General features: G+C 50.2%; 1 protein-coding gene across 1 annotated transcript in view; it reads right to left on the bottom strand.

Annotated features, from left to right (window-relative positions):
* PYGO2 (pygopus family PHD finger 2) overlaps nt 1-14,130 on the bottom strand; it is a 44,103-nt gene extending 29,973 nt beyond the window's left edge. Inside the window, exons 1-2 of the mRNA XM_073637311.1 lie at nt 13,864-14,130; nt 6,688-6,737 (exon numbers count right to left, since the gene is read on the bottom strand). Coding sequence (XP_073493412.1) covers nt 6,688-6,737; nt 13,864-13,924 — 111 coding nt within the window. The 5' untranslated portion in view covers nt 13,925-14,130. The remainder of the gene's footprint in view (nt 1-6,687; nt 6,738-13,863) is intronic.
* Nucleotides 14,131-14,911: the final 781 nt, after the last annotated feature.

Here is a 14,911-nt window from a genome sequence, read left to right as displayed (position 1 = left end):
AATTTAGCAAAGTGCCCTGGCAGTTAGAAAATGGCATTGCTAATATTCATCTTTCTTCTCTTCTTACAGGTATATATTTTTCACTGCTTGTGTGATCTGTCCTGAAAACTGCCTTGTATCTCCATGCAATGCTCTGCAGCCTATCAATTTCCGGTATATATTTTTCACTGCTTGTGTGATCTGTCCTGAAAACTGCCTTGTATCTCCATGCAATGCTCTGCAGCCTATCAATTTCTGGTATATATTTTTCACTGCTTGTGTGATCTGTCCTGAAAACTGCCTTGTATCTCCATGCAATGCTCTGCAGCCTATCAATTTCTGGTATATATTTTTCACTGCTTGTGTGATCTGTCCTGAAAACTGCCTTGTATCTCCATGCAATGCTCTGCAGCCTATCAATTTCTGGTATATATTTTTTCACTCCTCTACCTTTTTTATTCCATGATACTTAAAGGTCATCACACTTACTTTAAGAGTTTATGATCCATGCCGAGTTTGCTAGTCTGTTTTTTTTTTTTTCCCTGCACTTTATGGTCTCCTGTTGTCTTTTAAGCTAGTGATTGATTGTTAATGAGTTAAATCTGTGCAGATCTAAGCAGATACGTCCCTATATATTGAGCCTTAATTAAGGGGCAGCATTTATGCGGGGGCATTTATGCATATAGCATTTATGCATACTTTATCGAAGTGCCATAATTTAGCAAAGTGCCCTGGCAGTTAGAAAATGGCATTGCTAATATTCATCTTTCTTCTCTTCTTACAGGTATATATTTTTCACTGCTTGTGTGATCTGTCCTGAAAACTGCCTTGTATCTCCATGCAATGCTCTGCAGCCTATCAATTTCCGGTATATATTTTTCACTGCTTGTGTGATCTGTCCTGAAAACTGCCTTGTATCTCCATGCAATGCTCTGCAGCCTATCAATTTCTGGTATATATTTTTCACTGCTTGTGTGATCTGTCCTGAAAACTGCCTTGTATCTCCATGCAATGCTCTGCAGCCTATCAATTTCTGGTATATATTTTTCACTGCTTGTGTGATCTGTCCTGAAAACTGCCTTGTATCTCCATGCAATGCTCTGCAGCCTATCAATTTCTGGTATATATTTTTTCACTCCTCTACCTTTTTTATTCCATGATACTTAAAGGTCATCACACTTACTTTAAGAGTTTATGATCCATGCCGAGTTTGCTAGTCTGTTTTTTTTTTTTTCCCTGCACTTTATGGTCTCCTGTTGTCTTTTAAGCTAGTGATTGATTGTTAATGAGTTAAATCTGTGCAGATCTAAGCAGATACGTCCCTATATATTGAGCCTTAATTAAGGGGCAGCATTTATGCGGGGGCATTTATGCATATAGCATTTATGCATACTTTATCGAAGTGCCATAATTTAGCAAAGTGCCCTGGCAGTTAGAAAATGGCATTGCTAATATTCATCTTTCTTCTCTTCTTACAGGTATATATTTTTCACTGCTTGTGTGATCTGTCCTGAAAACTGCCTTGTATCTCCATGCAATGCTCTGCAGCCTATCAATTTCTGGTATATATTTTTTCACTCCTCTACCTTTTTTATTCCATGATACTTAAAGGTCATCACACTTACTTTAAGAGTTTATGATCCATGCCGAGTTTGCTAGTCTGTTTTTTTTTTTTCCCTGCACTTTATGGTCTCCTGTTGTCTTTTAAGCTAGTGATTGATTGTTAATGAGTTAAATCTGTGCAGATCTAAGCAGATACGTCCCTATATATTGAGCCTTAATTAAGGGGCAGCATTTATGCGGGGGCATTTATGCATATAGCATTTATGCATACTTTATCGAAGTGCCATAATTTAGCAAAGTGCCCTGGCAGTTAGAAAATGGCATTGCTAATATTCATCTTTCTTCTCTTCTTACAGGTATATATTTTTCACTGCTTGTGTGATCTGTCCTGAAAACTGCCTTGTATCTCCATGCAATGCTCTGCAGCCTATCAATTTCCGGTATATATTTTTCACTGCTTGTGTGATCTGTCCTGAAAACTGCCTTGTATCTCCATGCAATGCTCTGCAGCCTATCAATTTCTGGTATATATTTTTCACTGCTTGTGTGATCTGTCCTGAAAACTGCCTTGTATCTCCATGCAATGCTCTGCAGCCTATCAATTTCTGGTATATATTTTTCACTGCTTGTGTGATCTGTCCTGAAAACTGCCTTGTATCTCCATGCAATGCTCTGCAGCCTATCAATTTCTGGTATATATTTTTTCACTCCTCTACCTTTTTTATTCCATGATACTTAAAGGTCATCACACTTACTTTAAGAGTTTATGATCCATGCCGAGTTTGCTAGTCTGTTTTTTTTTTTTTCCCTGCACTTTATGGTCTCCTGTTGTCTTTTAAGCTAGTGATTGATTGTTAATGAGTTAAATCTGTGCAGATCTAAGCAGATACGTCCCTATATATTGAGCCTTAATTAAGGGGCAGCATTTATGCGGGGGCATTTATGCATATAGCATTTATGCATACTTTATCGAAGTGCCATAATTTAGCAAAGTGCCCTGGCAGTTAGAAAATGGCAGTTGGACAGGGCAGGAGACAGGTAAGACATGCAAGACAAACCAACAAACTTGCTTCCAGGTCATCTTTTTGGCAAACAGTATTCACCATTTGTATCTGTGCCATTTATTTTCTGGTTGCTACAATCATCCACATTCACCGTTCTCCCACAAATGCGGCACACTTCATCCATATTAATCCCTCACTCCTCTCTTCTCCTATGTACAGTTGTCATGCTCTCTTCACAATGTTATACCACGCAGATCCATTCATTCCCACCATACAACGCAGGAAACGCTCTCACAAATCACTCAATCATCTGCTCACTCTCTGTATCTTCCTTCTATTAGTCGCAGGTGATATTTCTCCTAATCCAGGACCTTCCAGTAATAACACTAACTCTTTCCCTGTTACATTCAGAAACCCTGCTAATCTCATTAATATTCCCTGCATATCTTCTGTCTCATTCAACTGTGCCCTTTGGAATGCACACTCAGCATGTAATAAACTCTCTTACATCCATGACTTTTTCCTCTCTAATTCCCTCAACCTTCTGGCTCTCACTGAAACCTGGATCCAGCAGTCGGACACCACCGCCGCTGCAGCTCTCTCCTATGGTGGCCTACACTTTTCTCATACTCCGAGACCTGACAACAGATCAGGTGGAGGTGTTGGTCTGCTTCTTTCAACAAAATGTACTTTTCAGGTTATCCCCCCTGTACCCTCCCTTATCTTCCCGTCCTTTGAGGCCCACACCGTCAGACTCTACCGGCCCTTCTCCCTGCGAGTGGCGGTTGTCTATCGCCCCCCAGGTCCCCCCCGTCAATTCCTGGATCACTTTGCTGCCTGGCTTACAAATTTTCTATCCTGCGACATCCCCACGATAATCATGGGAGACTTTAACATCCCAATTGGCGATCCTCTTTCCCCATCTGCCACGCATCTTTTATCATTAACCTCCTCCTTCGGCCTTTCACAGCTTGCTACTTCTCCTACACATGAGGACGGGAACACATTGGACCTGATCTTCTCCCGGCTTTGCTCAGTACATGACTTTACGAACTCTCCCCTTCCACTCTCTGACCATAATCTTCTTTCATTCTCTGTCAAGAACTGTGACTCTACTCAAGACACTCCCACCGTCCACACTTATAGAAATTTACGCGCCATTAACACCCAGAAATTTATAAAAAGGTTGCAATCATCATTGGCCCCAATCTCCTCCCTCTCATGTCCCGACTCTGCATTGAAGCATTATAACAAAATAATGCTATGCGCCCTGGATGAAGCCGCACCTCCTACACAAAGAACAATTCGGCATAGACGGCGACAACCCTGGCACACGCCTCAAACACGTCTTCTCCAGAGGTACTCCAGGTGCGCTGAACGGCTGTGGAGAAAATCAAATCTGCCCGAAGATTTCCTCCACTATAAATTTATGCTGAAAACCTATAACTCTGCGCTTCACCTCTCCAAACAAACCTACTTTAACAACCTCATCATCTCACTTTCCAATAATCCTAAACTACTCTTTGACACGTTTCATTCTCTCCTCAATCAAACAGCACAGGCCCCGACCACCGACCTCAGCGCTGACGATCTGGCTAACTATTTCAAAGAAAAAATTGACCATATCCGACAGGAAATTTTCTCCCAATCCCCAAATGTTATGCATGCTCCCCCCCGCCACATTGTATCTTGCTCATTTTCTGACTTCGAACCAGTCACGGAAGATGAAGTGATCAGGCTCCTTGCATCTTCTCGCCCTACCACCTGCACCAGCGACCCTATTCCCTCACATCTCCTTCAGTCCCTTGCTCCAGCTGTCACCTCTCACCTAACTAAAATTTTCAACCTTTCCCTCTCATCTGGTATCTTTCCCTCTTCTTTTAAACACGCCAGCATACAACCATTACTTAAAAAACCATCCCTCGACCAGAACTGCACGGCCAACTACAGACCTGTTTCCAATCTTCCCTTTATCTCTAAACTCCTGGAACGCCTGGTCCACTCCCGTCTAATCCGCTATCTCTCAGACAACTCTCTTCTTGACCCTTTACAATCTGGTTTCCGCTCTTTACATTCTACTGAAACTGCCCTCACTAAAGTCTCTAATGATCTACTAACAGCTAAATCTAATGGTCACTACTCCCTGCTGATTCTCCTGGATCTCTCTGCAGCATTCGACACTGTGGATCATCAGCTCCTCCTCACTATGCTCCGCACTATTGGCCTCAAGGACACGGTTCTCTCCTGGTTCTCCTCTTATCTCTCTGACCGCTCCTTCTCTGTGTCTTTTGCCGGCTCCTCCTCCTCCCTACTTCCTCTTACTGTCGGGGTTCCTCAAGGATCAGTCCTAGGCCCCCTTCTTTTCTCCTTATACACAGCTCCTATTGGACAAACAATCAGTAGATTCGGTTTTCAGTACCATCTCTATGCTGATGACACCCAATTATACACCTCTGCTCCGGACATCACCCCTGCATTACTACAAAAGACCAGTGATTGTCTTTCTGCTGTGTCTAACATTATGTCCTCTCTCTACCTAAAACTGAATCTGTCAAAAACTGAACTACTCGTCTTTCCTCCCTCCATTAATCTACCTGTGCCCGATATTGCCATCTCCGTTTGTGGCTCAACCATTGCTCCCCAGCTACAAGCCCGCTGTCTTGGGGTCATTTTTGATTCAGATCTTTCTTTCACTCCTCACATCAAATCACTCGCTCGTTCATGTCATCTACATCTCAAAAACATCTCAAGAATCAGGACTTTTCTCACCTTTGACTCGGCAAAAACTCTTACTGTCGCTCTTATTCATTCTCGTCTTGACTATTGCAACGCTCTACTAATCGGTCTCCCTCTTACTAAACTCTCCCCTCTCCAATCCGTCCTGAACGCAGCAGCCAGGATCATATTCCTCGCCAACCGCTACACCGATGCCTCTTCCCTGTGCCAGTCATTGCATTGGTTGCCCATCCAATATAGAGTTCGTTTTAAACTTATCACGCTTACCCACAAAGCGCTCCATGCTTCAGTACCCCCCTACATCTCCTCCCTTGTCTCAGTCTACCACCCTACACGTGCCCTCCGTTCTGCAAATGACTTGAAACTAAAATCCTCCATAATCCGAACTTCCCACTCCCGTCTCCAAGATTTCTCGCGTGCTGCGCCAATTCTCTGGAATGCACTACCCAGGACAGTTCGATTAATTCCCAATACCCACAGTTTCAAGCGAACCCTAAAAACACATTTCTTTAGACTGGCGTATCACCTAAACACACTCTGTCCATCCCAGCTTTCCCCCATATTAAAATCTTCTTCAACTTCGGGTTCAAACCAACCATGCACATAAAAGCCTCTGTCAGGACTGCACACATACTGGCTGGCGACCAGTCCATGTATTATTATTTATCCTATTCAGTATATCAAGGCTGCATTATACAATATATGTACTTTTTACCTTTTGTGTCTCCCCCACTTCCTCATAGACTGTAAGCTCGCGAGCAGGGCCCTCACTCCTTTCGATATGAGATATGCTTATTCTGTATTGTCTGTATAAGTCCCCCCTAAAATTTGTAAAGTGCTGCGGAATATGTTGGCGCTATAAAAATAAACTATTATTATTATCTTCACCAGTATCACACACCCCGTGTATCATCATCTCCTCCAGTATCACACACCCCGTGTATCATCACCATCTCTCCAGTATCACACACCCCGTGTATCATCTCCTCCAGTATCACACACCCCGTGTATCATCACCATCTCCTCCAGTATCACACACCCCGTGTATCATCATCTTCACCAGTATCACACACCCCGTGTATCATCATCTTCACCAGTATCACACACCCCGTGTATCATCACTATCTCCTCCAGTATCACACACCCCGTGTATCATCACCATCTCTCCAGTATCACACAAAGATGATTAAGGTCCCTGAAAATTACAGAAGATGCAGTAATGAAGTGATGGATGTAGAGCATCAGACAATGGAGACCCCCAGCACCTAGGACCCCTGGAGCGGGGTGGTTAATGCAGAGAGTCAGCCTAGCCTAGAGACAGAGGAGGGTCCCAACCTTCGGAGAGTGGCCATTCCCCGGCCCCTGTCCTCTCCGCTGTGCCTCTTCCCCACCCCGTTCTCCATACCTGAGTGTTTGACTTGCGGCGTTTCTTCTCGGGGCTCTTCATCTGCATGCCTGAAAAACACAGAGGAGCAACCAGGTCATAAGAATGTGCAAGGACGTTATTATATGAGCACCCCCACTGAGCCCCATCCCAAAAATATAGGGGTATTCATGTGCCACTCACCCCCCATCGGGTGAGCAGCGCGGATGACGCTTTGTCTGCCAGAATTATAGCAGGAATCTGAAGACGTGATGTCAGCCCTCAATGAGGAAGCAGCAGCGGGGCTGGAAAACCTCTACAGTGATCCCACCATACAGGAAGCGCCACAGCAATGGCTGACAGACCACCCGATCCATAGACATGGACCCGGGGACGCCTGCTCCTTCCAATCCATCACAGCAACTATCAATGGAGTGCTGGTAAAATGCTGCGAGAAGCTGAGGCCTTCACCTGCCGCACCCCGGCTGGCACTCAAGCGCTATCCATGGGGGGCTTACAGGGGGCACTAGATGGCTAATGTGTTCCCTATACATATATCACTTGTGTGCACAGCAACAGCGCCTGCCATTACATTCCCTCCTACCGACTACAGGTCCCCTGTTCTCTCTGCTCCTCCACACATCATCACTTGTCATCTAAAGCCCTCCCCCGTCCTCTGCCCCACATCCTCCCCCCACAACCCTCCATATCCTCTGCCCCACATCCTCTGCCGCTCCCTCCTCCCCACATCCCTCCATATCCTCTGCCGCTCCCTCCTCCCCACATCCCTCCATATCCTCTGCCGCTCCCTCCTCCCCACATCCCTCCATATCCTCTGCCGCTCCCTCCTCCCCACATCCCTCCATATCCTCTGCCGCTCCCTCCTCCCCACATCCCTCCATATCCTCTGCCACTCCTCCCCACATCCCTCCATATCCTCTGCCACTCCTCCCCACATCCCTCCATATCCTCTGCCACTCCTCCCCACATCCCTCCATATCCTCTGCCACTCCTCCCCACATCCCTCCATATCCTCTGCCACTCCTCCCCACATCCCTCCATATCCTCTGCCGCTCCTCCCCACATTCCTCCATATCCTCTGCAACTCCCTCCTCCCCACATCCCTCCATATCCTCTGCCACTCCTCCCCACATCCCTCCATATCCTCTGCCGCTCCTCCCCACATTCCTCCATATCCTCTGCAACTCCCTCCTCCCCACATCCCTCCATATCCTCTGCCACTCCTCCCCACATCCCTCCATATCCTCTGCCACTCCTCCCCACATCCCTCCATATCCTCTGCAACTCCTTCCTCCCCACATCCCTCCATATCCTCTGCAACTCCTTCCTCCCCACATCCCTCCATATCCTCTGCAACTCCCTCCTCCCCACATCCCTCCATATCCTCTGCCGCTCCTCCCCACATTCCTCCATATCCACTGCAACTCCCTCCTCCCCACATCCCTCCATATCCTCTGCCGCTCCTCCCCACATTCCTCCATATCCTCTGCAACTCCCTCCTCCCCACATCCCTCCATATCCTCTGCCGCTCCTCCCCACATCCCTCCATATCCTCTGCCGCTCCTCCCCACATTCCTCCATATCCTCTGCAACTCCCTCCTCCCCACATCCCTCCATATCCTCTGCCACTCCTCCCCACATCCCTCCATATCCTCTGCCACTCCTCCCCACATCCCTCCATATCCTCTGCCACTCCTCCCCACATCCCTCCATATCCTCTGCAACTCCTTCCTCCCCACATCCCTCCATATCCTCTGCAACTCCTTCCTCCCCACATCCCTCCATATCCTCTGCAACTCCCTCCTCCCCACATCCCTCCATATCCTCTGCCACTCCTCCCCACATCCCTCCATATCCTCTGCAACTCCCTCCTCCCCACATCCCTCCATATCCTCTGCCGCTCCTCCCACATTCCTCCATATCCTTTGCCACTCCTCCCCACATCCCTCCATATCCTCTGCCGCTCCTCCCCACATCCCTCCATATCCTCTGCCGCTCCTCCCCACATCCCTCCATATCCTCTGCCACTCCTCCCCACATCCCTCCATATCCTCTGCCACTCCTCCCCACATCCCTCCATATCCTCTGCAACTCCCTCCTCCCCACATCCCTCCATATCCTCTGCCGCTCCCTCCTCCCCACATCCCTCCATATCCTCTGCCACTCCTCCCCACATTCCTCCATATCCTCTGGCGCTCCTCCCCACATCCCTCCATATCCTCTGCCCCACATCCTCTGCCGCTCCCTCCTCCCCACATCCCTCCATATCCTCTGCCGCTCCCTCCTCCCCACATCCCTCCATATCCTCTGCCGCTCCTCCCCACATTCCTCCATATCCTCTGGCGCTCCTCCCCACATCTTCTGGCGCTCCTCCCCACATCCCTCCATCTCTCTTATCCACATACTCTGCCACTCCCTCCACATCCTCTGACGCTCCTCCCTCCATCTCTCTTATCCACATACTCTGCCACTCCCTCCTCCCTCCACATCCTCTGACGCTCCTCCCTCCATCTCTCTTATCCACATACTCTGCCACTCCCTCCATCTCTCTCATCCACATACTCTGCCACTCCCTCCTCCCTCCATATCCTCTGACGCTCCTCCCTCCATCTCTCTTATCCACATACTCTGCCACTCCCTCCTCTCTCCATATCCTCTGACGCTCCTCCCTCCATCTCTCTTATCCACATACTCTGCCACTCCCTCCTTTCTCCATATCCTCTGACGCTCCTCCCTCCATCTCTTATCCACATACTCTGCCACTCCCTCCTCCCTCCATATCCTCTGACGCTCCTCCCTCCATCTCTCTTATCCACATACTCTGCCACTCCCTCCTCCATCCATATCCTCTGACGCTCCTCCCTCCATCTCTTATCCACATACTCTGCCACTCGTTCCTCCCTCCATATTCTCTGACACTCCTCCCTCCATATCCTCCACCTCTCTTATCCACATACTCTGCCACTCCCTCCTCCCTCCATATCCTCCACCTCTCTTATCCACATACTCTGCCACTCCTCCCTCCATATCCTCCACCTCTTATCCACATACTCTGCCACTCCCTCCTCCCTCCATATCCTCTGACGCTCCTCCCTCCATATCCTCCACCTCTCTTATCCACATACTCTGCCACTCCCTCCATATCCTCTGAAACTCCTCCCTCCATATCCTCCACTTCTCTTATCCACATACTCTGCCACTCCCTCCTCCCTCCATATCCTCCACCTCTCTTATCCACATACTCTGCCACTCCTCCCTCCATATCCTCCACCTCTTATCCACATACTCTGCCACTCCCTCCTCCCTCCATATCCTCTGACGCTCCTCCCTCCATATCCTCCACCTCTCTTATCCACATACTCTGCCACTCCCTCCATATCCTCTGAAACTCCTCCCTCCATATCCTCCACTTCTCTTATCCACATACTCTGCCACTCCCTCCTCCCTCCATATCCTCTGACGCTCCTCCCTCCCTCTTATCCACATACTCTGCCACTCCCTCCATATCCTGACGCTCCTCCCTCCATCTCTCTTATCCACATACTCTGCCACTCGCTCCTCCCTCCATATCCTGACGCTCCTCCCTCCATATCCTCTACCTCTCTTATCCACATACTCTGCCACTCCCTCCTCCCTCCATATCCTCTGACACTCCTCCCTCCATATCCTCCACCTCTCTTATCCACATACTCTGCCACTCCCTCATCCCTCCATATCCTCTGACACTCCTCCCTCCATATCCTCCACCTCTCTTATCCACATACTCTGCCACTCCCTCCTCCCTCCATATCCTCTGACACTCCTCCCTCCATATCCTCCACCTCTCTTATCCACATACTCTGCCACTCCCTCATCCCTCCATATCCTCTGACACTCCTCCCTCCATATCCTCCACCTCTCTTATCCACATACTCTGCCACTCCCTCCTCCCTCCATATCCTCTGACACTCCTCCCTCCATATCCTCCACCTCTCTTATCCACATACTCTGCCACTCCCTCCTCCCTCCATATCCTCCACCTCTCTTATCCACATACTCTGCCACTCCCTCATCCTCTGACACTCCTCCCTCCATATCCTCCACCTCTCTAATCCACATACTCTGCCACTCCCTCCTCCCTCCATATCCTCTGACGCTCCTCCCTCCATATCCTCCACCTCTCTTATCCACACTCTGCCACTCCCTCCTCCCTCCATATCCTCTGACACTCCTCCCTCCATATCCTCCACTTCTCTTATCCACATACTCTGCCACTCCCTCCTCCCTCCATATCCTCTGACACTCCTCCCTCCATATCCTCCACCTCTCTAATCCACATACTCTGCCACTCCCTCCTCCCTCCATATCCTCTGACACTCCTCCCTCCATATCCTCCACCTCTCTCATCCACATACTCTGCCACTCCCTCCTACCTCCATATCCTCTGACACTCCTCCCTCCATATCCTCCACCTCTCTTATCCACATACTCTGCCACTCCCTCCTCCCTCCATATCCTCTGACACTCCTCCCTCCATATCCTCCACCTCTCTCATCCACATACTCTGCCACTCCCTCCTACCTCCATATCCTCTGACACTCCTCCCTCCATATCCTCCACCTCTCTTATCGACATACTCAGCTACTCCCTCCATATCCTCTGGCGCTCTTCCAACCACCGCTTATATCTACATCCTCCACCCCTCTTCCCCACATCCCTCCACTTATATCCACATCCCTCCACTGCTCCTACAATGCTGTTCACCATTATTGGCACCCCTTCATTTTTTTCATAGACTATAGAATATTTTCAGAATTAAATAGAAATGTACCAAAGTTATATCCTCAGGATTTTTTCATTAGTGATCCAAAGTAATATAACAATAAAACATTGTTTTTCAACTTTCATGTTGCAATTCAAAGAAGAAACAGAATAAACAGCATGTGCTGCAATAAAGGCCTCCCTAATTAATACTTGGTTGCCCCCCTAATTAATTCTCGGTTGCACCCCTAATTAATACTTGGTTGCACACCCTTTGGCATTGCTGGCAGCCTCCACACGTTTCTTGTTGCCATCTATAAGCTTCTTGCTCTTCTCAGCTGCAGTTTTCTCCCATCATCCTTTGCAGTTTGTTCAAGCTCTTGAATGTTTGCAGGTTCTTTTTCCCAATGGCAGATTTCAGCTCACCCCAGAGATATTCAATGTGATTGAGGTCAGGACTCATTGTGGCCATTTCAAAACAGTCCATTTTTTTCTTTTTCCACCATTCCTGTGTACTTTTGGATGTGTGCTTTGGGTCATTGTCTTGCTGGAGGACCCATGATTTTTGACTCAAACCAAGTTTTCTTACACTGGGTAGGACATTTCGCTCTAAAATCTCTTGATAATTCTCTGATTTCATGATTCCTGTGATACGGTCAAGGCCTCCAGTACCAGACACTGCAAAGCAACCAGACAGCATTATGGATCCTCCACCATTCTTAACTGTTGGTAAGGTGTTCTTTTTCCTTATAAGCTTCATTGCGCCGTCTGTAAACAAACTGTTGCTTTTCATTGCCAAAAAGCTCTATTTTTGTTTCATCTGTCCACAGAACATTTTCCCAGAAGGATTGTGGTCCGTCAAGGTACTCTTTGGCAAAGATCAGTTATTCCTTTTTATGTCTTTTCTTCAGGAATGGTTTCTTCTTTGACCTTCGCCCATAAAGCTCTGCTTGGTTTAGTGTGCGGCGTATGGTACTTGTTGAAACCATGACCCCAGACTGTTCCAGGTTGCCCTTCAGGTCTTTGGATGTTTGACATGGTGTTTTTTCCACCATTCACACCAACCTTCGAAGACATCTCTTGCCGATTTTCCTCTTCCCTCCACGTCCAAGGAGGTTCTTGACGGTTCCATGCAAATTTCTTACTAACACTGCGTACTGTTGGAAATAACATACCAAGATCTTTGGAGATGGCCTTATACCCTTTGGAAGTCTTGTGTTTCCTAACAATAGAAGTTCTGACGTCCTCAAACAGCTCCTTTGTCTTCACCATTGTGACAAAGGAACAGGGCCTTCCATGGGCTTTTTAAAACAGTGAAGTCATCATTCATTCATCCCCCCCCACATCACTCCACATGCTGCGCCGCTCCCCCCCCCACATTCCTCCACATCCTGCGCCGCTTCACACCCCACATCCCTTCACTGCTCATCCCCACAAATCCTCCGCGGCTGCTCACCCCACGTCTACTCACATCCTCCGCCGCTCCTCCCCACATCCTCCGTGGCTGCTCATCGCACGTCCACTCACATCCTCCGCCGCTCCTCCCCACATCCTCCGCTTCCCCTCCTACTCCCCCAATCCGGCGTCCCTACTCCAATCCTCCCTCCCATCCTCCGCCCCCTCCCCCCCAACCTACGCCCCCCCAATCTCTCTCCAATCCTCCACCCCCCCTCTCCAATCCTTCGCCCCTCCCCAATCCCTCTGCAATCCTCCGCCCCTCCCCAATCCTCAGCCCCCCCAATCCCTCTCCAATCCTCTGCCCCTCCCCAATCCCCCACCCCTCACCAATCCTCCGCCCCCTCTCCTCTGCCCCTCCCCAATCCCCCACCCCTCCCCAATCCTCCGCCCCCTCTCCTTCCCAATCCCCCACCCCCTCTCCTCCCCAATCCTCTGCCCCTCCCCAATCCTCCGCCCCCTCTCCTCCCCAATCCTCTGCCCCCGCCCCTCTCCAATCCTCTGCCCCCCCAATCCCTCCCCTCTACAATACTCTGCCCCCTCCCCAATCCTCCACCCCTCTCCTCCCCAATCCCCCCCCTAATCCTCCGCCCCTCCCCAATCCCCCACCCCCTCTCCTTCACAATCCTCCGCCCCTCCCCAATCCTCTGCCCCTCCCCAATCCTCTGCCCCTCTCCTTCACAATCCTCCACCCCTCCCCAATCCTCCGCCCCCTCTCCTCCCCAATCCTCCGCCCCTCCCCTCCCCAATCCTCCGCCCCTCCCCAATCCTCTGCCCCTCTCCTTCACAATCCTCCACCCCTCCCCAATCCTCCGCCCCCTCTCCTCCCCAATCCTCCCCTCCCAAATCCTCTGCCCCTCCCCCCAATCCTCCCCTCTCTAATCCTCCGCCCCTTTCCAATCCTCTGTCCCCCACCCAATCCCTCTCTAGTCCTCCGCACCCCCCGTCCACCGCACTCCCCCTGGGCTCAACCCCCCCACACATTGTCGCTCCCGGTCTCACCGGCTTTGGCTCTGCGGCCCGGGAGTGTAAGACCTTCCAGCTTGTCCTGGTCCGCGGCCATTAGAGGAGGAGGCGAGCCGCAGTCTACACACCGGGCATGTCGCCGGTGTCCCGTCAGTGTGCAGGCCTCAGTACCCGGTATGTCGCAATTCCCTCACTTTCCGGGCGCAGGGTACGAGCCTCAGTATCTCTCACTCGCACAAAAACCGGAAACGCCAAGAGCGCACCGGAAGCTGCTAGGGCAATACCATCGATTGTCAAGAGAGGGGGGCGACTGCGAGGGCAGAGAACACGGGACTACATTTACTGTCATTCTTCTGTCACAATGAAATCATTAACTAAACAGAACAGTTCATCACTCGGAGACTCCTCTAGATTGTTAATCAATATGGCTTTTGCTCTCACCCCCCACTATGTGAATGGTACCGGCCATGTTTCCCTCGCTGTTTGGAGGTCGGACTGGTGCACAATTACCCGAGGGGAGGAGGCTGCGGGGTCTCATCACTGAGCTGAACGGCGGGCGCAGCATCCTCACCGGTACAGCGGCCGTAGGAAGAGCCAGAGACACCGACCTGCTGCCGGACCTACTGCTTGCCTGCCAGACCCACTGCCTGCCCGACCCACTGCCTGCCCGACCCACTGCCTGCCAGACCCACTGCCTGACCGACCCACTGCCAGGCCCACTGCCTGACCGACCCACTGCCAGGCCCACTGCCTGACCGACCCACTGCCAGACCTACTGCCTGACCGACCCACTGCCAGACCTACTGCCTGACCGACCCACTGCCAGGCCCACTGCCTGACCGACCCACTGCCAGGCCCACTGCCTGACCGACCCACTGCCAGACCCACTTGCCTGCCCGACCCACTGCCTGACCGACCCACTGCCTCACCTACTGCCTGCCTGCCCGACTGCCCGACCCACTGCCTGACTGACCCGCTGCCAGACCTACCGCCTGCCTGACTGACCCGCTGCCAGACCTACCGCCTGCCTGACTGACCCGCTGCCAGACCTACCGCCTGCCTAGCTGACCCGCTGCCAGACCTA

This window comes from Phyllobates terribilis, unplaced genomic scaffold (genome assembly GCF_046119375.1).
Source record: "Phyllobates terribilis strain yellow unplaced genomic scaffold, ASM4611937v1 Scaffold_6__1_contigs__length_29720123, whole genome shotgun sequence".
Taxonomy (NCBI): Eukaryota; Metazoa; Chordata; class Amphibia; order Anura; family Dendrobatidae; genus Phyllobates; species Phyllobates terribilis.
This window is presented reverse-complemented; position numbering and strand designations above follow the sequence as displayed.